The 21873-nt window shown below is 39.6% G+C and overlaps 1 protein-coding gene across 1 annotated transcript in view; it reads left to right on the top strand.

The window, feature by feature from the left end:
- nbeaa (neurobeachin a) overlaps positions 1-21873 on the top strand; it is a 60634-nt gene that overhangs the window by 3566 nt on the left and 35195 nt on the right. Inside the window, exons 3-12 of the mRNA XM_078266720.1 lie at positions 2691-2786; positions 3043-3164; positions 5578-5704; positions 6944-7063; positions 8245-8391; positions 13397-13594; positions 14663-14796; positions 15465-15573; positions 16722-16874; positions 18860-19028. Of these exons, the coding sequence (XP_078122846.1) occupies positions 2691-2786; positions 3043-3164; positions 5578-5704; positions 6944-7063; positions 8245-8391; positions 13397-13594; positions 14663-14796; positions 15465-15573; positions 16722-16874; positions 18860-19028 (1375 nt within the window). The remainder of the gene's footprint in view (positions 1-2690; positions 2787-3042; positions 3165-5577; positions 5705-6943; positions 7064-8244; positions 8392-13396; positions 13595-14662; positions 14797-15464; positions 15574-16721; positions 16875-18859; positions 19029-21873) is intronic.

A 21873-nucleotide genomic window follows, 5' to 3' on the forward strand; every position in this document is an offset into this window, starting at 1 on the left:
TGTGTGTGTGTGTGTGTGTGTGTGTGTGTGTGTGTGTGTGTGTGTGTGTGTGTGTGTGTGTGCGCGCATCAGACTGTGTTGTTATTGTTATGACCACAGTAATATATTTTTGCTTAAAAGACACATTCACATCTATCAGTGATTTGCAGGTGCTGGGCAATAAACATTTACAATGCAAACAGTGAAAAAACATTAGAACATTAACATTATCACCATTCAATATTGTTTTATTTTATATTTTATATTGAAAAATCACTTTTGCTACTCCAACTACCACTCCAGTGGGAGAAGGAGCTTAAATTCAAACCCCCTTGGCAGGCTCAGATGGTGACAGATACATTAGAAAACTTGTTTATGTCTCTAGTCTACTTCTAGTTCATGATTGGATTCAGTAGCTATTTAGATTTTCTCTAATAACACAATGCCATATGTTACAGTTAAAGTTAAAGCAACATTTCACTCTAGATTAATTCTGGAAAAATGCCTGAATTGATTGTATTGTAGATGTTTGTTTTATTGTTTTTAATATCAAAAGAGACTCAGGATTTCACATTGACTAATTTTTTATACTAGATTAATTATACAGCATTAGCTTGTTTGTATGTCATTAGCCTGGATGTCACTTAATGGTGCTGATAGACTAGAATAAAGAGGATTGGTGTGTGTATCTATGTCTGTGTGTGTATCCATGTTTGGATTGATTTGCGAGTGTATGTCAAGACAAGGACAATTTAGCTCACGTTGAACATTTTTGTTTTCTTGTAATCAACATTATTAATGTAACAAAGGTTTGAGTGTTTTTGTTAGAGTGAAGGAAACATGATGAAAAAAACAAACAGTGACAGCCTCATCAGCTATGAAGGTGAAACACTGTGAATTCAGTATGTGTTTTCTCTAGGTGAGTCCCTTTGGGAAGGTTGACATTTTTTAACACCATCTTCTATTATTACCAACCAATTACCTCTACAGGAGTAAATGGATTGCTCAAGGGCTCATTTTTTTCTTCTTCCCCTCTGTCATGGAGATTCTAGCCTGGAAACCAGCCGAATCTGCCAGCTCATGTTTAATTTCCTCTCGCAGATACGTCTTGCCCCGCTCCCATTCAAACAGATTTCCAACAAACCCCATCCATTTATCTCACAGGGGTTTAAGATGATCACTGACAGAGGAGCGTCAGTTACAGAACATAACTGGCATTTTCCGTCCAGTGCAACGCACCACGCTAACAAAACTCCAATCAAACTGTCAAACTAGGCGTTACTGATCAAATATAAATCAATAGTCTGTTACTGTATTGCCTATTTCTCGCCCCAAATGTTTCCAGGAACACATTTGAGTCTACTGTTGAGCTGTAATTTGAAAAAGGTTTGTGACCCGGCCTCCATTTTTTTCCTGCTTCAAAACGGACCAAGCACTTGTATGTGTCGCTCAGAGCTATGTTTTTTGTTGTTGTTCTGATTGGTTGTAGGTCTATTCAATTGTGTCCAGAGGCATTTTGGTCTGTGCCTTTGATAACGTCCCTTGAAAGTCGAAAATGAACTGAGAGGTTCCAGACTAATACACAATTGCGAATTAGTTGCGAATTAATAGTTAATAGTTGTGAATTATTAGTTTCGAATCAGTTTGGAATTAATATGCAACTGCGAATAAGTCTGGCAATGCCAGGTTATGGAGATTCCAGTTGGCCACAATCTCCTTGTCTCTAACTTTCTCTTCCTTTGCACAGCCAGCCCAGAAACATTTGTGTGTTGCCAAATAGACATTTTCTTTGGTTGTGGTTACTGTTAGTGGACGTAGTCAAGACGTACTGTAGTTTGATTAATACAATTTCTCTTTTGCCTAAATTATTCACAAACTGTAGGGAGAAATGGGCCTTGCAGTTGCTGATTCATGCTTAGTTTTAAAACTACAATACCAAGTTAACTTTAAGCACCTCTTAAAAGGATTAATTCAGGAGTTGAATGTCGGAAGCGCTTAGTACAAATTCCACTTACAGTGCTACTTGTTGTCTTTTATTGAACTGTTCCCTGTACTTTGCTGTCACTAGGTTTAGTTGATGTTTTAAAACCAAACTCTGGCCATTTGGAATGGTTCTTCAGGGCTAAATTCTTCAGGGCTAATTTCTCCTCTGCTGTCTCTGCTCAGTTGTTGGCTTAGTGAGGTGGACAAGCTGTGCGATGCCTTGGCAGCTGCTGGCGTCCACTAGCTAAGTCAATACACCCCCGTCCCTTCTCGTCAATCGCCCCTCTACTCAGGCTTCAGGACAACCACAATCAACAACCCCTGGTCACTGATCACTGGTCCACAGCAAGACCATCATCCATCCCATCAGCCGCTCTCTGTACTTCCTCTGTCTAATAACTCCCCCCACCCCATCCACGTTGCTCCTATTTCTCAGTCTTTTGCAATTTCTCCTTCACCAGCAGCCCTCTCCAGAGACAGGTCGATTAAGAGTTGCCATGGTATTGATGAGGTGTTGTTGGTGGAGGGCGGAGTTGATTGAAGAGTTATTGATCCAGTGGGCTTGTGGTAGAGATGTGATGTCACACCATGTGTTTTTTTTTTTTGTTTTGTTTTTTACAGTCTCCCCTCTGTGCCTCTGATAGTTGGCAGCTGTCACATATTAATGACAATGTCTCCTCTCCTCTCCTGTACTCTACTCTCCTCTCCTGTACTCTACTCTCCTCCAGCCAAGACATGCTGTCAAGCTCTTGTCAGTGTTGAACCAGATGCCTCAGAGACATGGTCCTGATACCTTCTTCAACTTTCCAGGACGCAGTGCAGCGGTGAGACTGCATAAATATACAAACACACACACCTGAGTATCATTATCAAAAATGAGCCAAATTTATTCTTTGTGCACCCAAATTGCTAAGGAGTCCTTTATGGCTTCGTTGCAGTCAGTCAGCACATTTTAATTGGCACTTTTCACCACCAGTGCAAGGAGTTGAATGGTGAAAATTAAGTAATGAGTGACTGAGTTGTATATTGATTGCTATAAACATTGGCAAGAGCTGATCTAACGTGTGTATCCTCCCCCAGGCCATAGCATTGCCGCCAATTGCCAAATGGCCTTACCAGAACGGATTCACTATCAACACTTGGTTCAGACAGGATCCACTCAACAACATCAATGTGGATAAAGACAAACCGTACCTCTATTGGTAAGTAAAATGCCATTCATCTGGACTTCTACATAATGAAAATAAAATCCTTGGAATGGAAACTGAGACTAAAAGCATCTTTTAAAATATCCACTCTTTAATACTTCAGCGCTGTCAGATTATTTCTATTGGCCATAAATCTTCACGTTGATATTTTTGCCAGCGCAGTTACAGAGGAATCAAAAACATAATGGTAAACATCAGGTTTTTGTGTCAGTCCTTTAGGATCACAGCTGAAGGGTTTCTTTGTAGATTCTCCATTTTCAGCGCTCAAACAGAGAAAAAAAGATGCAGAAATACCAACTTTTCTATCGACGGCTTTAAGAAATTATACTGGTTGTGAAAGAAGTTACATTTTGTTGACTGTAAAAAGTGCCTCTTTTGCTTCTGCCATCACTATTGAGCCAAGCTAAGAAAAGCACACAGCTGAATAAAGCAAGTTAAGGCCTGTTCCTTCTGGAAGTCAAAAGGCATCCTGGTTAAAGGAAGAACAAAGTAAGTGAAGTTAACATAAATGACTCATTTTGAGGGTGAGTGCACTGTACTTAATCACAGTATGAGAAAGCACTCAATGGACTGCAGATTTTTGCTCAGGCCAAATAATCTCCCACATTAGCTGTCAATCGATCTTTAAGGGGGTTGCCATGATCAAAAGTCATAGAATCAGTAACATTTACAACTGCAGTATTGTTTCATCCGTCAATAATTATTTTCTTATTAAACAATTCCTAGTTTAGCCTATTACATGTTAAATTTAAAATAAAAACTAAGAAAAGCAACAAATCCTCACATTTAAAAAGGTCTATTAAGATAATATGTGGCTTTTATGTCTGATAAACGGCTTAATCAATTAATCAATAACATTTTTCATTGACAGTGTGTGTGTGTGTGTGTGTGTGTGTGTGTGTGTGTGTGTGTGTGTGTGTGTGCGTGTGTGTGCGTGCGTGCCCAGCTGGTTTCATACCAATTGACTTAAGATCTGTTGGCCTCAGACAGAGAGCTGATCATTTCGGAACCAATCTTGTCTTTACATTTTTTCCGTAACTTCTTTCAGAACTATATATTCAGTATAATCTTCAACAGAATTTACCAAGAGTTACTTTACTGACACATGAACATTTAAATCATCAGACTGAATGACACAGAAAGGAAGTTAATAGATAAACAGATAATGAAATAGAACATAACTTTAAATGTCAAGGCACTCCATTATGAGCGCGCTGCTGGGTGGATGCCTTGGCTCGTCATGCAGTTCTGGACCTCACTGGCCTCGACGTTAGTGTTGTAAGTGCAAGCTGTTAGCCACTATGAAGCTTTATTAGCTTTGACCTTTTATTAAATTAAACTCCTTTACTCCGCTGCTTGGCTTCTTCCGTCCACCTCTTCACTCTGTGACGCTAACCAGCGGTGTCCCCTCTCACAGAGACCAACTTTAATTCATTATGAACAGAAAGGTTTTGCTAGAGAATTGGGGAGCTAGTCGTCAACAAGAAGGATGACGTGCATTCCATACATTTTCCGGATACCATTGCAGGGATGAGCTTTGATCAGGGAAAGTGTCAGGATGTAATCCTGTTGCCTTGGTAACCATTTGTCAAGTTGTCATGGTAAGTGCGGAGTGAGAGCGAGAGGGTGCCCCCCCTCTCCTCTGGCCCAGGTCTTATCATCCTCTCCCAGATGCAGCTGCTACTCCAGCCGCCTGTCTTATAGTGGCCTCCACAGCTGCATGAAGGCTGTGATAACACACTGTATGCTCTCCTAACGTGCACCAGGGATTCACTTCACAGGGATTTATATCTGCTTTCTGGCTCTGCTACGTGTGTGATCCTTCTGGACCTAGTTTAGAAGTGAAATGTGTATTGTTTTCACAGACTTGGAGGTTGCCAGTGTGGGAAGAGAAATATGGGGGGGGGGGGGGATTAGTAGTGGTTTTCCAGGAACCTGTGATCTGGGACCCCTGATGCTGCTGCGAAGAAAATCCTGAAAAAAATTTAAAATCCTGCTTTTTATGAGCGAGTTGGCTTAAATTGTGCATTGTTTCTTTTGGTACAATTTTATTTTTGAAAAACGGTTGACTTCCTTTGAAGTAGCTGACCTTTTGCAGTTATAGTGGAACAAAAATATTATATTATTTACAATACAGCTGGTCTGACAGATGAAACCAGACAACACGGTCGAAATGTAATTTATTTGACAAATGATTGTTTTGTATTATCCATTCAAAACTGTCATTTATTTTCTCGCAAATCTAATGAAATGTAATGATGAACATGTAATGTAGTCACACAGAAGATCAAATGGTTGCGTCATTCATTAAGAAGTAACATTATCAGTTTTAATAAAAGTTCTTTTGAAACACAGATCTTAAATTGATAAACTAACATGAGTGTAACCCTGTCTGATTCTCTCGCAGTTTTCGCACCAGTAAAGGAATAGGTTACTCCGCTCATTTTGTGGGAAACTGCCTCATCGTGACATCACTGAAGTCAAAAGGAAAAGGCTTTCAGCACTGTGTGAAATATGATTTCCAACCCCGCAAGGTAAGAAAACGCACACCGACCAAATCACTCAACTAAATAATTGTCAGTGCAGACTTTAGTAACGCTGTGCCACGTGTTAGATGAGACAGCATCAGGAGTGTGTTGCTGCTCTCTTCTTCTATCTATCCTTCCACTCACTAGGAGTGTTGATGAGTTTAGATAAGGTCTGTCAATTAAGACCTCCACACTGCCCCTCTTACGCGCTGTCAGCATTCTGCTACTGTTAGACACACACACACACACACACACACACACACATACATAAACACACATAAACACACCCTTTCACTTGATGAGATGGCCTTCTGCAGTATTTGCTGACCCAGGAGAATCTCTGCACTGCCTAACAAAGTTCCCAGTGGTTCCATTTGATCAATTTATAAGTCACCATGTCTTTGTCCACTGTGTGTGTGTGTGTGTGTGTGTGTGTGTGTGCGCGCGCACGCTTGCAATACGTGTGGTATTGTCCACTCCTAAGCTATGCATACACCAGCAAAAAAATTCTAGCTCCCCCCCACCGCACTGTTCCTCCTCATTTCAGCCTTCCCTTCAGGGAACCTGTGTGTATTGTCACCAAGGAAGATGCTTTCTCATCAAGACACACACATACGTACACACATGCACACTATTAATGGTATATTAAGGTGAGCAAAAGGGATAGCTTCGGAAGAGAGTTCTGGTAAAGGAATGAGGTTGACACATTGTATTCTTCCATGTTGGCTAGCGCTCTTATAGAGAGCTAATGCTGTTAAAGGATTCGTTCTCAGTGTTGCAAAGACATTTTGACCAAGCCAGACATCTTTATACAAACAAACTAACAGTAGTACTAAAAAAATCTAAAATAAATCATTGCACAGCAGGAGGCGTGTATCAAATCTTCCCAAATGTTCGTTTTTATTAAATAACAAGTGCAAAGGTGCAAACAACACATGTCAGTAGTCTAGTCAATATAATGAATTTGGCCTCAGTGCAACGTACAAAATAATATCCAAAATCATCAGTATAGACACTGTATGGCAGGCAATGGCAAGGCAAAAAAAAAACAGCACTGTTTACATCAAGAACATCAGAAATGTCTCAATCAACAGTTCTGAAGAGAAACTCCCACTTCTACCATTCAAATATAAAAGCCTAAAGGATAACTAACTTGACTTTCTCATTCTTTAATTTGGTGCATTGTTGCATATTAATACATTTTTTGTTTCATCTTGTTTCTTTCTGAATGCGTGTATTTTTCAGTGGTACATGATCAGCATCGTCCACATCTACAACCGTTGGAGGAACTCCGAGATCCGTTGCTATGTCAACGGTCAATTGGTCTCCTACGGCGATATGGCCTGGCACGTCAACACCAATGATGTAAGATATTGGCTTACTACAGAGGCTTTGTGTTGTTATATGCATTTACATTTTTTTTTTCTTCGGAAAACCACACACTTAAGGACGTAGGTGGTGCAGAGTCGGTTATGAACATTGAGTTTATTTTTTCAACTGCTTCTGGTTAATAAAAACTCTTAAACAAATTTGATTGATCTTTGCTAAAAACTTTTTTCTGTAAATCATATGTTGCTATCAGAAGTTTACTCCCAAATAAGGGCTTCTGTACCAGCCTGTTGGTCTGGCTCTAGGCTTCCCTCCTATTGTGATATTGGCAAACATTTGAGGTTTGCCCTCTGCATTCGTCAGCTGGGGCAGAGTTGCCCTTGGGCCCCGTTCCAGCACAGCTCGTCTAAACTCCAACTTCCAACTTCTCCATTAGCAGGGGACAGGTAGCCTGACCTCTCAGTAGCAGAAGAGCCTTCATTACACTTCTTCCCGGTTGGCTCTTGACATTGCGGCAATTACCAAGGGCTGGTGTTATTCTCTGTAACATATTCCTTGGCCTTGGGGTAAAATGTCTTAAAGTTCACGCAGCTCACCGGAAGACTTGTAAAAAAAAAAAGAACATCTTGAACACAGGTGAAAGATCAGGTCTGAAAATGTGTTGATGCTATCAGGTTTGTTTTGTCCTGAAGGCTGAAGATAAAACTTATTTCATCACTTTGAAGAAGCATAGGAGTAAAGATCTCATTGTGATAAAGGGTATCAGGGATGGAGTAGGTGAAAGGCATTGTAGCAGAGCGATTAGAAAAGTTCATCTGCTTTTTCACCATCCACTGTGTTCGTCACAGTGCAGATAGCTTATGACCAGATATTGAAAATGAATAATTATTTAACTCTTGAGACGTCTTCAAATGTAAAGATCAACAAACTTTTCAACATGTCTTCTCTAAGGTGTTAATGTGTCCTGAAACTGAAAAGCACACAATCTAGAAGAGAGAGTTGTGGCTGGTGAACCTGTTGTTTACAAATTCAACAGAGCTAGAATTCGTTAAGTTTTGAACAATTAATACAAAATGACCTTCTTCCAAAACCCTAAACAGTGAATCATGTTAAATCATGTCAGCTCCTTGGGTTCCAAACGTCACTGCTCTGATTATTTAAAATTTCTGATGTGATAGCTAATATTCTCTTGTGTGCTATCCTACCTTTTGTTTCAGAGCTATGACAAGTGTTTCCTGGGTTCATCAGAGACAGCGGATGCTAACAGAGTGTTTTGTGGTCAGCTGGGAGCCATTTACGTATTCAGTGAAGCTCTCAACCCAGCTCAGATATTTGCCATTCACCAACTTGGCCCAGGATATAAGGTGAGACAGGGCCCACATACTACCTTATCACTTACCGTACTGTATATTCTCTGTACGCTTTACTGCGCATCAATGTCATGCACCGTTTGGCAGGAAGAATATCCTGGCAACCTGAGGATTTCATTGTCAATGTTACCTAATGCTGTCTTTCCCTGTTCATGTCGTCAGCTAGAAGTTGTTGAGGCCATCAGTCTTTCTCGGGCTGTCAATCACAGAAATAGCCGGTGTATTGGTGCCAGAGTATGAAGTGTAGGTTTCACATTCTTTCTGATAGTAGTGCTTTTGCATAGGCTAGAGCAGTGGTTCCGAACATGTTTTTTTTTTTTTTAGACCCCACAGCCCCATAAGATGAACTCAACTACTCCTTCATCAACATCACTTGTCATGTTCCAATTGTGTTCATTTGAATTAATTTGAACTGGATTTAATTTAACACTTTTATGTATATAGAAGTGGATCTTTTTACAAAACGTTTGCTTTACGATTAGACTGTCAGTGTTTAGGTTGGTCTGGTCAAGTGAGCATTTTTACTACTACCACTTGGAGTGGCAGAAGCTATACTTAGAGCTAAGTATTTCAACCATTACTTTGAACTATTTTACCATTTAACCAATGTCTAAATTGTTAACTATTTGAACCATTTATCCAGAAGCTATCTATTTTAACTTATATTATATATGTTATATATAGCTATTACTTTTAGCTAACTATTGAAACCATTTATTCATTACCTTTCGCAAACTATGGCAAGTGTTCATCCATTACTTTGAACTATTTCACCATTTATCCATTACTTTTAACTGTTAACTTCTCTGCTCGTAGCTAACTAAAGTTACAGCATTTGGTGTTCAGGTGTTAACAGCTGTCTTATAATGTGTGTGTGTGTGTGTGTGTATATATATATATATATATATATATATATATATATATATATATATATATATATATATATATATATATATAAAAATTCTAATCAAACTAAAATTCCTTTTTTTTTTCTTCAAAATTAGTTGAGTTACTCCACAATCTTTCCATGTACCCCTTGGCAACTGGAAGTACATGTACCCCTTGTGGTAAAAGTACCCCTGGTTGGGAATCACCGGACTAGAGTTCACTAGTAGCTAGTCTTCCTTTTTAGGATTAATCTACTTTGCAACACTTTAAATTAGCTTAAAAAACATGTGTTACATGTATGGACCCTTTTTAAACAAGAATACAGAGAGAAATTTGGTGCAGAAGAGGCAGAGCTAATCGATATGTAAAACATAGCATACTGTAACCTTGATGCAACATATTTTATTGTCCAAATCCAAGCTTTTGACAGGGGAGCTGAACGTTTTCTAATTCTCTTTCAGAAGGGGCAGATATTCCAAATTCTCAACAGTAGATCATAATGTTGTGCAGCTGAAAGACATGTTGTGAGTGGGGGGTGTAGCTGCAATTAGAACCAAATTTACTTATCGGCTACCTAGATTTGAATGTCCACACTCACTTTTAATGCCCCCTGCAAATTAACAAAGGGTAACACTATACTTGAAGGTATCTACATAAGAGTGACATGACACTGTCATGAACGTGTCATAAACATTATAAACACGCCATAAACGTTTATGACAACGCTTCTTTTAGTAAGTGTCATTCGGTTTTTGTCATGACAAGTTAGGGTTAGAGTTAGGGTCAGGGTTCATGTGTCATGACTGTGTCATGACAGTATCATGTGTTCATGACCGTGTCATGTCAGATACCTTATGTAGATACCTTCAAGTAAAGTTTTTACTGAACAAAGTCACTGTATAAAGTTAAAGTACATGAAGCAGATTGAGATTAAAGGGGCACAATGAAAAGTAAATTACTACACTATCATTAAATACCTCTTGAAAAATCACAAATTGATATTTGGAAATTACAATTTGGAAGTATGCCATGGTGGATTTTGCCTTTAAACTCAAAGTGTAGACACAGTACTCTATTCTTGTCGTTTTTTAAGAATTATTCAAATAAGCTTTACAATGTAGGGTGTTGAGCACTGATATTTTTAGAAATCACCATCTCTGCCTTTTGGCCTGGCTATTGGAGAAAGGTGAGATGCCGCAACGTATTTCCAGCTGTCTGCTTCTTGTTTTGGCAGACTTGCATGCCTCAGGCCGCTTACAGCTTGTTTATGAAGGTGTCCAAAGCTGTCAAGGTTTCTGCACCATGAGACTGCACGGATATGAGGCTGATGATGAGGTCACACTGATGGAGAAACATATTGACCACATGCAGAGTACACACATATTGCATGAGGTAGAGCATGAATTATCCTCTCTCTCTCTCAAACTCTCTCAGAAGAATGTTATAGAGTAGGAGTCCTCTCATGTTCCTCCTAATGATTGCATGCTTGGGGTTTGCAGTTTCTCGGCCATGAATACTGATTCCTCTCTCTGCCACAGCCCTCAGTTTCCCGTGGCTGATCAGTCAGATGATTGCCTCTCTGCATGGCGTAGAATGGGCTTCTCAGATGCCCAGAAGAGACCATTAAATGGCTCAGTTGTTTCAAAGCTGCAGGCCTCGGTGCTGCTATTGTAATGATGAGGGTGCAGGTTTTTCGGTCGGCTAAAGGAGAGAGCCAGTGGGACTCAGCTTGTGTCAAACAGCTTCCTGTCTTAATGCGAATATAGGCTGGTCCTTGTTCTCACCACTTCACGCTGATGAGGATGTGTATATATGACAAGCTGCTCATGGAGTATTTCCTAATCGGTGAAAAGGAGAACTGTATCTAAATACATATGCTGTATGGTATGTTATGTGCATAGCTGTATGTAGTCTCATCCACTGTCAGTGTTACTGTGTGTTAATGAGGAGCAAAAAGCAGACAGACACTTTGCTCGCTCTGCTAAACAAGCCTTCAGCACAGTGAGGGTGTTCTCGCTCGACGCGGCACATGATGGCCGACACGCTGTGTGCACGAATGTCTGTACGTGTGCGCAGTTCAGCACTTCCATGCTCTCCTAATGACAGAAGAAGGTGGACTATAACATCTTGTTGTGTGTGTGTGTGTGTGTGTGTGTGTGTGTGTGTGTGTGTGTGTGTGTGTGTGCGTGCGTGCGTGCGTGCGTCTGTGTCCTGTCACTCACATGTTGTTGAGTGTGTTGCTGGTTGCACTCTTCATCAGGAGTCCAGATGTCCTCATTGTGGGGCACTGCCAACAATCTGGCTACAACGTAATTAATGGACTGTGTCAGTCTATCTGGACACCTGCATTGTATGTCTCTATGTGTCATATGTGTATTTTTCAGGTTTTATAATAGTATTATTGAAAGCCTTTTTGTTTTGGGAGACATATGTGTTTGAGTGCAGCTATAAAGCTTTACACATGTAAAAACTTGCATGCTTCTGCTGATAGTGCTACGTGTCGAATGCCTCGGTACATCCCTTAATACTTTAAAGAGTCAGCAAAGCTCTTTTACATTTTCAGCTACCTGCCTTCATCGTTTAGCACAGCAACATAAAAAAAAAGCTCCCATTTACGCAGCCACATTTATACATATGCACAAGTACACACACACACGCACATACACACACTTCAACAATGCACTGTAATAAATGGGCTTACACTGCAAAAAATGTCCATCTTAATAAGTGTATTAATTTCCAATTCAGGCTTTTCTGTATTTTTTTTTTCGTGTAGAGTTTCCACTAACCTTCAAAATAAACCGAAGAGCAATTTATTTGTGTTTGTGATTGATTATCCTTTCACATGGCTGCAGTATTTTTGGTTACTTTTAATGAATAAGCTATTTTAACACAGCTGTTTAATAGATAGACTTTTTAACGTCGGTCATCAGCTCCTTTATTTCACTAAAGTAATATGTTCTAAAGTCAAAGTCCTACCATGTAATTACCATTAATTACTCTTGGAAATAATGTTCTGCTGGCAAAAATGTGTGTTTAAGTGTGTGTGGATAATGTGCTTCAGATTATAGGTTTGTTTAAGGAAGCTTTTTGTGTCACAATTGATCCTGATAATTGGAAGGAAGGAGAACGTTAAGGGTAAGACAGTGCTAGGAAACAGATTTATATTCAGTCCCTGGACCAAGATAAGGATGTTACAATGTAGAGTTTGTTTTTTCTTCAGACTTCTCGATTGTGCAGTGCACTATTTGCTTCAGTGTGAAATGTTGTGCTGTATGGTGAAAACTGCTCAGAGCACATTTTCTACAGCAGACCTCAGATGAAAGGTTTAGAACAAGACGGGCCTGCAGGTCTGTGAGCAGCCTGGGGCTTTCCTGTGGATTCAGGCTGAGCAAGGCATCTGGGGACCCTGCCGCCCCTTTCCTGGAGCTGCTGCAAAGGGGTGGCAGAGCAACTCGCTGGCCTTTCATCTGCGGGGCTTCATGTGTGTATCAGCATTGCTGCAGGACACATGGACCCACAGACCTGTGTACACAGACAGATATAGACATAGATGTACACACACAAAGTGCAGCCTACACTTCCCACAATATCTGCGTGGACAAAACACATTTTATTAATACTTTTTCTAAGCAAAGGAGACAACATTCCATGCAATTCTTTTATAGTTTTCCTATGCCAAATGTGCCAGCCTGATATCATTATTACTGTATGAGGAACTAATATCCTCTCAAGGATGTAAATTACAAGTAACATAGTCCATGATAAAGATATTATAGATTTTGAACGTAATATGCAGAAATTGAATAACACAAATGTGTCAGTAGACTACAAAGAGAGGAGATAAACTTTGAGCTCCGAGTGCCTCTCTCTCACACATCTACTGGCCATTTCCATCTCTTATTCTGGGCTAATTGAATTAGTTCCCGGGTTAGCGCTGTGTTCATTAAGCTAATGCTGTGTTGTTTACACATGGCTCATGCTGCAATTAAGCCGACTCGATTTTGGGTTGAACACACAGACACACACTCCCACTTCTTTCGTCATTTGTCTCTCAGATTAAAAGTTTTTCTCACACAACCTTTCACATCTTCTTTCTCCATCACTGCAGAGCACTTTCAAGTTCAAGTCAGAGAGTGACATCCACCTGGCCGAGCATCACAAGCAGGTGCTGTACGATGGCAAGCTGGCCAGCTCCATCTCCTTCACCTACAACGCCAAGGCGACTGATGCCCAGCTCTGCCTGGAGTCATCGCCGAGGGAAAACACCTCCATCTTCGTCCACTCACCACACGCACTCATGCTACAGGTCAGTCCAGTTGGATTCTTCTGAGTGGCTGCTCATCACTAGCCTGGTTACAGATCTCTGAATCACTGCCACATTTCTTGAGTTGTGCATCGATTCATGTATGAATGATTGATTTGAAATGAAATGGCAGTTCAGTCTGATTGTCAGGCTGGTTTGTCACAGGCTGACTCATACTCCTGTATCACAGAAGGACAATACAGATGTAAGTTAAAACCGAAAATATAAAATGCACCTTGTGAAAGACAGTTGCCACCGCACCCTGCAGTAAATACCAATGTCTTGAAGCTCACAATTTAAAAATTTAGCTGAGACTCTCCCTGCTGTTAAGTTAATTCTTATCTTTTGAGCATATTGCTCGTAGTTGTATTTCAGCAAGTATCCTGTATTCAAGACTGGTTGCTAATACTGGTTCTTCTTTGTATCTCATATTGAGTCCTAAGAATTTCCTCCTTTGATCATTGTAAAAATGCACCAGCAATTGAAGCAGCGATTACGGTAATTCACAATTACACAGGCAGCAAGTGAGTCTCATTGTATTCTAGCTTGATAGTTATTTCAGTTAGTTGTTAGAGGTCATCTCCAGTTCAGTGAGCTAAGACAGCATAAGACCAGTTACAGAGTTAAAGAGGTGCCATGTACAGCACTATGGCAATTTAGAGAATATGGAGTTTTGGCATAATTAATTCATTTTCACATTATTGATTTTTTTTCTCGATGGTCTTCATTGCACTACAGGAACATTGATTAAATTTCAAATAGATGTGAATCAGGATGTGTGAAAGTAAGCTAATGGAGAATAAACAAAGAGCAACATATACAACTATTGTCAAATCAGGGCTGTCAGTTGTATTTCTGACAAATTGGTGCTCAACAAAATATTCTGGGGTTCAAATCCCATATTATGAGCTTTAATTGTCATTTAAAATTTTTATAATACTGTATTTGAGAGATTGATGTTCTACTGTAAGTCTGATATAAGATATTGGCAATGAGTGAGTGTGTGATTTTTATCTGTGTGCACATACAGTACAGTATATCTTTCTCAGCACTCACATTTCTGTCCCACAGGATGTGAAGGCCATTGTTACCCACTCCATCCACAGTGCCATCCACTCTATAGGAGGCATCCAGGTTCTGTTCCCTCTCTTCGCTCAGCTGGACTACAAACAGCTCAATGACAGCAGTGTGGACACCACAGTCTGGTGAGTGGTCTACAAAAACAACTCAGTGGCTGCCTGGAATGCAATGATATAGAAAGTATAATGATTTCCAGTAGAGTAAATAATGAGCTAAAACATGTTTACTTATGTTTTCTGGTTTAATGTGCCACATCTACTGCGGCTGATCCTGAAATGAATCCAGAAACCAATTAGGCTAAAGAAGTGACAAAAGAGACTATGAGCAACATTAGATAACGATGAGTCTTCTACTGTATGTGTAAGAATTGTCTTCCATCTGAAAGACCAACCTTACAATTATGCTGCAGGCTAGAAATAACCGATTATAGAGAGCAGGGCATGTAAGTGTGAAAGGAAGAAAGAGTTATGTGGTTTCCCTGGAGCGATGAGCTGCTTTTAGAAACTCAGAGTGTTTGCGTTCTTCTCGCTCCAAGATCGTTCTGATACCAGTCCATCACATGAGCCTTAATGCAGTTACATATCAGGCAGCATCTCCACATCATGTTAGCTGCATCCGAGACTTGTCAAATGAAGAAGATGAATGTGGGTATGGGCATATATGTGAAGCAAATATGGTGTGGTGTTATTTAGCTCTTTACTCACATGATACTCCAGTAAAGAACAGGTAGAAACCCTTCAATGATTTCCATGCAGTATTACTGAAATATGTATGCACAATGTGTATGTTGCAGTGCCACTCTGCTGGCGTTCCTGGTGGAGCTGTTGAAGAGCTCAGTGGCGATGCAGGAGCAAATGCTGGGGGGAAAGGGCTTTCTGGTGATTGGATACCTGCTTGAGAAGGTCAGTTAAAGGCCTCAACTGTGAAGAGTTTGTGTTACAAAATATTTCTTTGTTGTTGGGTGATTAAGGAAAGTAGCCTTGATTTTTTTTACCATGACCTCCACTAAGTTTTCAAGGCTTATAAGATCTCTGTTTTTATACTGTAATGCATTATGTTTTGATTGCCCGTGTGTATTTGCTGTACACTAAGTTGCCAGTTTATTGGGTACAGTCGGGTGTTTCTATTATTTTGTCCAAGCCTTTTATATCCGCGAGGTTAGGCTAAATAACAGAAAACATCTCTCTGTATGATGCAATACAGTTCAACAGCACCACAAACTGCATCCTCCAAAACGATCACAAGTTGAATCAAAAAACACTATAACCTTCATGAAGAAGGATTTCTTGCAGGACTGTTGTACTTGGCTTCATTATTCTCAGCTAGGTGTACCTAATAAACAAGCAACTGAGTGCTGAGTTTTTGAATTTTACATGCACATCATTTTCATCAAATAGATGTTTATTAATTTAGTCTTGTTTCTTCTAGCTGCAACAGGATCTAACAGTTTGCCACACGTGCAAAAAGACAGATCACATGACTTACAATACAGACTGGTGTTAATGAATGACTAGAGGCAACATAGGCACCATATAACCAGTGTTACACTGGCTATACTGTAGGCTGCCAGCCTCTCCTGACACCATCATTTAAATAAAACCTATATAATTTAAATTAAATAAAACTATAAAAAATTGAAATAAATTTAAAGTTATTTGTTGATTTTTACTAATCTGAAAAATGTTCTCACTTTCAAATTTGCACTTTCAGACACAGCTGTTTTTGTGTGTTTTTGTGTCTGTGCTGAACCCCTTCTCATTTAGTTTGCGTGTCTTCTGTGTCACTAAAATGTCAATCAGTAACCATGTCAACTGTGCATCTATTGTACTGTATGGATGCAGCTGTCTTTTGTAACAGTTTAAATAATATTTATTAGTGCTCTATTGGTAGCATCTTGATCAGGAACCTATTATCAATGTATATTTAACGTTACTGTATGAAAAATCGGTTTTAGGTTAGAGTTAAAACAACAATGTCATTTACAAAAAAGGGGTTTGCATGACCATTCAGTCTTTTAAATCCCAGTTTATATTTCCTGTCTTTTGCCCAGTCGTCACGAGTCCACATCACCAGAGCAGTACTTGAACAGTTCTTGTCCTTCGCAAAGTATCTGGATGGTTTACCTCATGGAGCGCCTCTTCTCAAACAGCTCTGTGACCATGTCCTTTTCAACGCTGCCATCTGGATACACACCCCTGCCAAGGTCTGTTTATTTGTGTGCATTTACGGAATATGTGTGTTTTCATGACCTTGCTGCAAAGAAAAAAAACAGAAAATGGTGGCCTGAATAAGAGAACTAATAGGGTGATAGACACAGACTCCGACAGAGACAACATGAAAAAGGTGTATAGTGCTCAGGAGGATTTTTCTGAATGCAAGGACAATTTAAACAAGCAATATAAAACAAAGAGAAAGAAGGGACTAACTTCTTAGTGGGGCTATCTTAGTGCCCATTGCCCTTTAGAATGATATAACAAAGGATGTAACAGGACACAGGCAGGAGCTGGCACATCACGCAGGGAAAGGACAGAACAGGCAAACAAAGGAAACAAAGAGAGAAAGTGACATTTGAAAAGACCCCTGGACAGGAGACAGATGTGTAGTTCCTTTTTTCCTTCTCACTCTGAACTAGATGTGATTGTTTCTGGCATTCTCGCGGGGCCAGTCAGCTCTTGCCTCCATTATTTTCAGAACTTCCTGACTCCCCGTCTTCCTCCCTCTGACCCTGAGACGTGATTGGCTCCTGGGTACAGTAGTATCGCTCTCCAGGCCATGCTGGAGTTAAGACAGAAGAAATCCGAGTGAGCAGTTGCTGCAGCTCCGTAGAATAAGGAGGGTGTCAAAGTCAGAATCCAACATATCAACCTTGGACACGTCGAAACAGTCAAAGTGGCTAAACTATGTAATTGCCTATTAGGGTTTTACCTTCAATTGAGTGCCAAGACAGAAAATGACAACGACCTGCTAGCTACAATTCAGCAGGGTCATAATAAGTACAATACAAATATAATAAATGTGCTAAGCAGCAACAGACACACAAAATAATTGAATCCTTTAATCTTAGCTCCGCTTTACCATTCTTGTCTCCAGCTGAGCTTTCTTATTTTCCACTTCTCAGGGTATTATCATTACCTTCATTATTGGCATGAATATCCTAGGTCATATTCAGGACAGGAAACACTTGAAGACATCACATCAGAACCTCATCTCATAACGCCTTCCTTGTTCTTCACCAAGCACTTGAGGTAAACATCATTTCTTCAGAGATGGAGAAATGTTTGTTACAAGCTATTTTTGCAGCAGGCCCGCCCAAACTATTGTGCTATGATCAAAGAATTTTAGGCTTTTCTGCAGCTGAACCTGTTGTAAATCGCACCAGACAAACACCTCAGCTCAATGTGTGAAAAGCAATGTAATGAAGGCCATTTAAGCCAGCCGAGTGCGCTCTCCATTCTATATGAGCTGTGATGTGGTATGGTCAGGCACTCCGCTAATTTCATCCGCTTAACTAGGTGTGTTTAACTAGGCTGGTCCTTAGCATTGTGGTCACTGTAATGAGCTCAGAGATTTGTGAGCGTTCAGCAGACTCCAATCTGTACGAACGATGGATAGGACTGGTTAGAGGAATATTAAGAGAGGGAAAAAGGGAACTGAAGGAGGCAGGGAAGGAGGGAAGGAGCATATAAGCAGAGTGAAGAGTGCCCTCCTTAAATGTCAGCGTTGCGTACAAAGCTCCTCAGATTATTGACTGCTTCAGGCACAGACACATAAAAATAACACAAGCTTTTGCTGGAAGGAAGATTCCTTTCATTCCCGTCTTTTCACAAAAAAAAAACTGCCTTTAGATTGAACACTAGGTACACACACAGATGCTTTGCCCAGCAGGTGTCTGACAGTTTGTATATGATCGCCGACTTTTGTGTGTGTGTGTGTGTGTGTGTGTGTGTGTGTCCATGAGTTTGTGTGTGTATTGTATTGCATCGCTATTATTTGTGTCCCTGTACTATTTTTCTTCATGTGGACATAAATAAATGATTAAAATGTGTGTGTGTGTCCATGAGTTTGTGTGTGTATTGTATTGCATCGGTATTATTTGTGTCCCTGTACTATTTTTCTTCATGTGGACATAAATAAATGATTAAAATGTGTCTGTGTGTGTACTATATAAATGGATGTGTGTGTATTCAGGTCCAGCTATCCCTCTACACATATCTGTCATCGGAGTTCATTGGCACCGCCACCATCTACACCACCATCCGCCGTGTCGGCACTGTCCTGCAGCTGATGCACACTCTAAAGTACTACTACTGGGCCATCAACCCGCTGGAGTGCAGTGGAATCACCCCCAAAGGTCTTGGTAGGTTCACACCTGCACACATAAAGACATTCTCACTGTAAGAATAAAGTTAGAAAACAGATAACTGATAACTCTTTTACACTTCTAATGAACACCACTAGAGATTAAAAGACACTATTCCTGAACTATTGACTACACAATACACACAACAATAACACAATATTTCATTATGTATATTGGTTGTTACTTTACGGACTCAACAGATTTTTACCTTTTTATATGCAAAACAAATTGTGGTTTATGCTGTAATGATAGGAATGTAGAGATGCTTTATTTGCATATTATTCTCTGTTGCATACACATGTATTTAAAAAAAAAAAAAGTAAACAAACATTAGTTGTGCTTTATGTGGTTGATGTTAGAGGGTGATGGCATGTGGCTGTGAGTCGATCATCAGAATCTGCAAATCAGCTAGCCAGTCTCCTGCCGACTCAGGTTGAGAAAATTTGAGCAAGGCATTTATCTATTCACATAGTGGTAATGTCGATCTGTGACACACATTGAAAATGTGTTTACATTATCCATCTGTCTGTCAGTGTGTCCATCTTCAATGGTGGTCTTGTGTGAGGTCACAGGGGGCTGGAGCCTGTCTCACACATTCACTGTCATCACTCCTGTGTGCAATTTAAGGTGTCATAAGCTCAAACCAAAGTGCTTGTCGGGTGGTCGAACTACTTTTGAAGCCCCCTACACCTTTCTGACATCAGAATTGAGCGGGCTGTATCCGACAAGCATGCAGCGATTTGCCAGGTATGCAGAGGTGCGAAAGTAAGCAGGGTTTCAACTTCAACACTTATTAATAACTTTTGAGCTTTTCTACAGTAACCATAGTTACATGCAGAAAATAAAATTAGCCTTTAATTATATGTGGTTGATGAAGATTAGCTTTTTAAGATGAGTCACTGTGATAAAGAGGTTTTAATTCATTTGTCAAATCAGTTTTATCTTACCGCTGAAAACAACACCATGAAGACCTATGAAGTCAATAGTCAATGAGACTTAAATAGCTAACTGATTGTTTAATGGCTTTGCAAATTTGCAAAGCACATTATGTAATGCCAGGTCCAATAATTACAGCTTCCTTAAATTGCATTAAATACAGATGGCTATTTGATCATCGTTTCAAAATGGAGATAATGACAGGAAAGAAAGTGGTCATTTATGCTACACACAGACAAATTCATGCATTCAGTGGGTGTGAGTGGGTTACTCTACCCTCCCTTAACAACCACTTTCTGGTGCAAGCAAGGCTGAGCAGCTCCCTTTTGCAAATGTTTCTGCATGTTTGAGAAAAAAAACATTCTTGTTTAATCTTAAGAAGAACAGTATTGCCTGTATAACAGAAATCTATTTTTTTTTTTTAATTATTATTACATTGTTTCAAACTGAAATGTGTGCACATCCTTTTGTGCACACATTTCAATCATTTCAATGCAGTGTATTTGTAAACAAAACTCTAAAAGATTTGTCCATATTTGAAAAAGCAGTGCAATCATCAAATCATCATATTCCAAACACAGCAACAAAGTCAATTTCATATTTTCAGTCTTTGTAATTCAGCGGTGTTAATGCAGCCACTGTTGCCACACACCAGAGCTTCAGAAAGGTCGGAGCAGGCCTTTCACTCTAATCAACCTTTAGCCGGGGACCCTCTACTGACTATGAGTATGCATCCTATGTTGGCAACAGATGGGTTTGATTGGCAGATCCAAGGGAGCTTTTGGAATTTCTAATCAAGTGGCTGGTTTCCTTTTTGTTTGGCAATATTGCTGTTTGACTGCTGGGATTCAGCCCCATAAAGAACCACTGATAACGGTAGCAATTAGCCTCAGGCACGTACTAATGGCCGTTATAGCTAAAGGAGGTGCTAATTGTGGTTTGGAAGTCTGCATATGTGTGTACCTGCCTATACTGTAAGAGTGTGATACTCATTGATGGAATTAATTTGCATAGTAATGGGCAGATATTTTGAACCTACGATGAGCTTTGTGGGTAGAAATGTATTTAACCATGCCTCAGTCTGAAGTAATAAGGGTAAATCTTTTCAGTTTCAGTTTTTGTATTAGTGTATTCTTACACTGCACCTGCTTTTAATGCTTTGAAACCCTTCTTAGAAATACATATTTCCTCTTCGAGCTTTCCTCATATTTAACACATAGCTCCATTTGATGTTTAAAATTTGCTTTTAGAACCACAAAAAGGGAGAGTGTGTACCGTACCACACCAACAAAAAAAAAAGTTGGGCTTGAATGCAACGAACGTCCATTAATATAAAATAGTTGCGCACTATAGCTTTAAGTGAAACAAGAACAAGCCTGAAACAAATTAATGATATAAAAGTACTTTTATTTATTTTTGTTTTATTCTGCCAACCTCAGTAATACCATTATTTTCATGTATTTTGTTTAACATTTTTATTGTAAGCCCTGTAATGTATTGTTACATGATTTAATTTAACTGCTGTTAAATCTGATACTAAATATCGTACGTGTCCTTAAGTAATCTTGAGCACACACAGACTGAATGTAGATGAACAAACAACTCTTAAATGATTACACTAAAACAAATTATATTTATTATTAATTAATGAGTTATATTTTTTAGGTCAAATTGACGTGTGTGTGTAGTTGTTGCAAGGATTCCAAAGTCAAAACAAACACACACACACACACACACACACACACACACACACACACACACACATAAGTCGGCGCAAAAAAACCTCGGACTCCTCACAGGTCGTCATTATCTGGCAGAACAAAACAGTTTTTTCACGACTGGATACAATGTTGAGTCATATTAGGATAAAAAGGAGCACATGAAGAAAATTAATTTCAAAGAATAA

The sequence above is a fragment of the Sander vitreus genome, chromosome 13 (assembly GCF_031162955.1).
Source record: "Sander vitreus isolate 19-12246 chromosome 13, sanVit1, whole genome shotgun sequence".
Classification (NCBI taxonomy): Eukaryota; Metazoa; Chordata; class Actinopteri; order Perciformes; family Percidae; genus Sander; species Sander vitreus.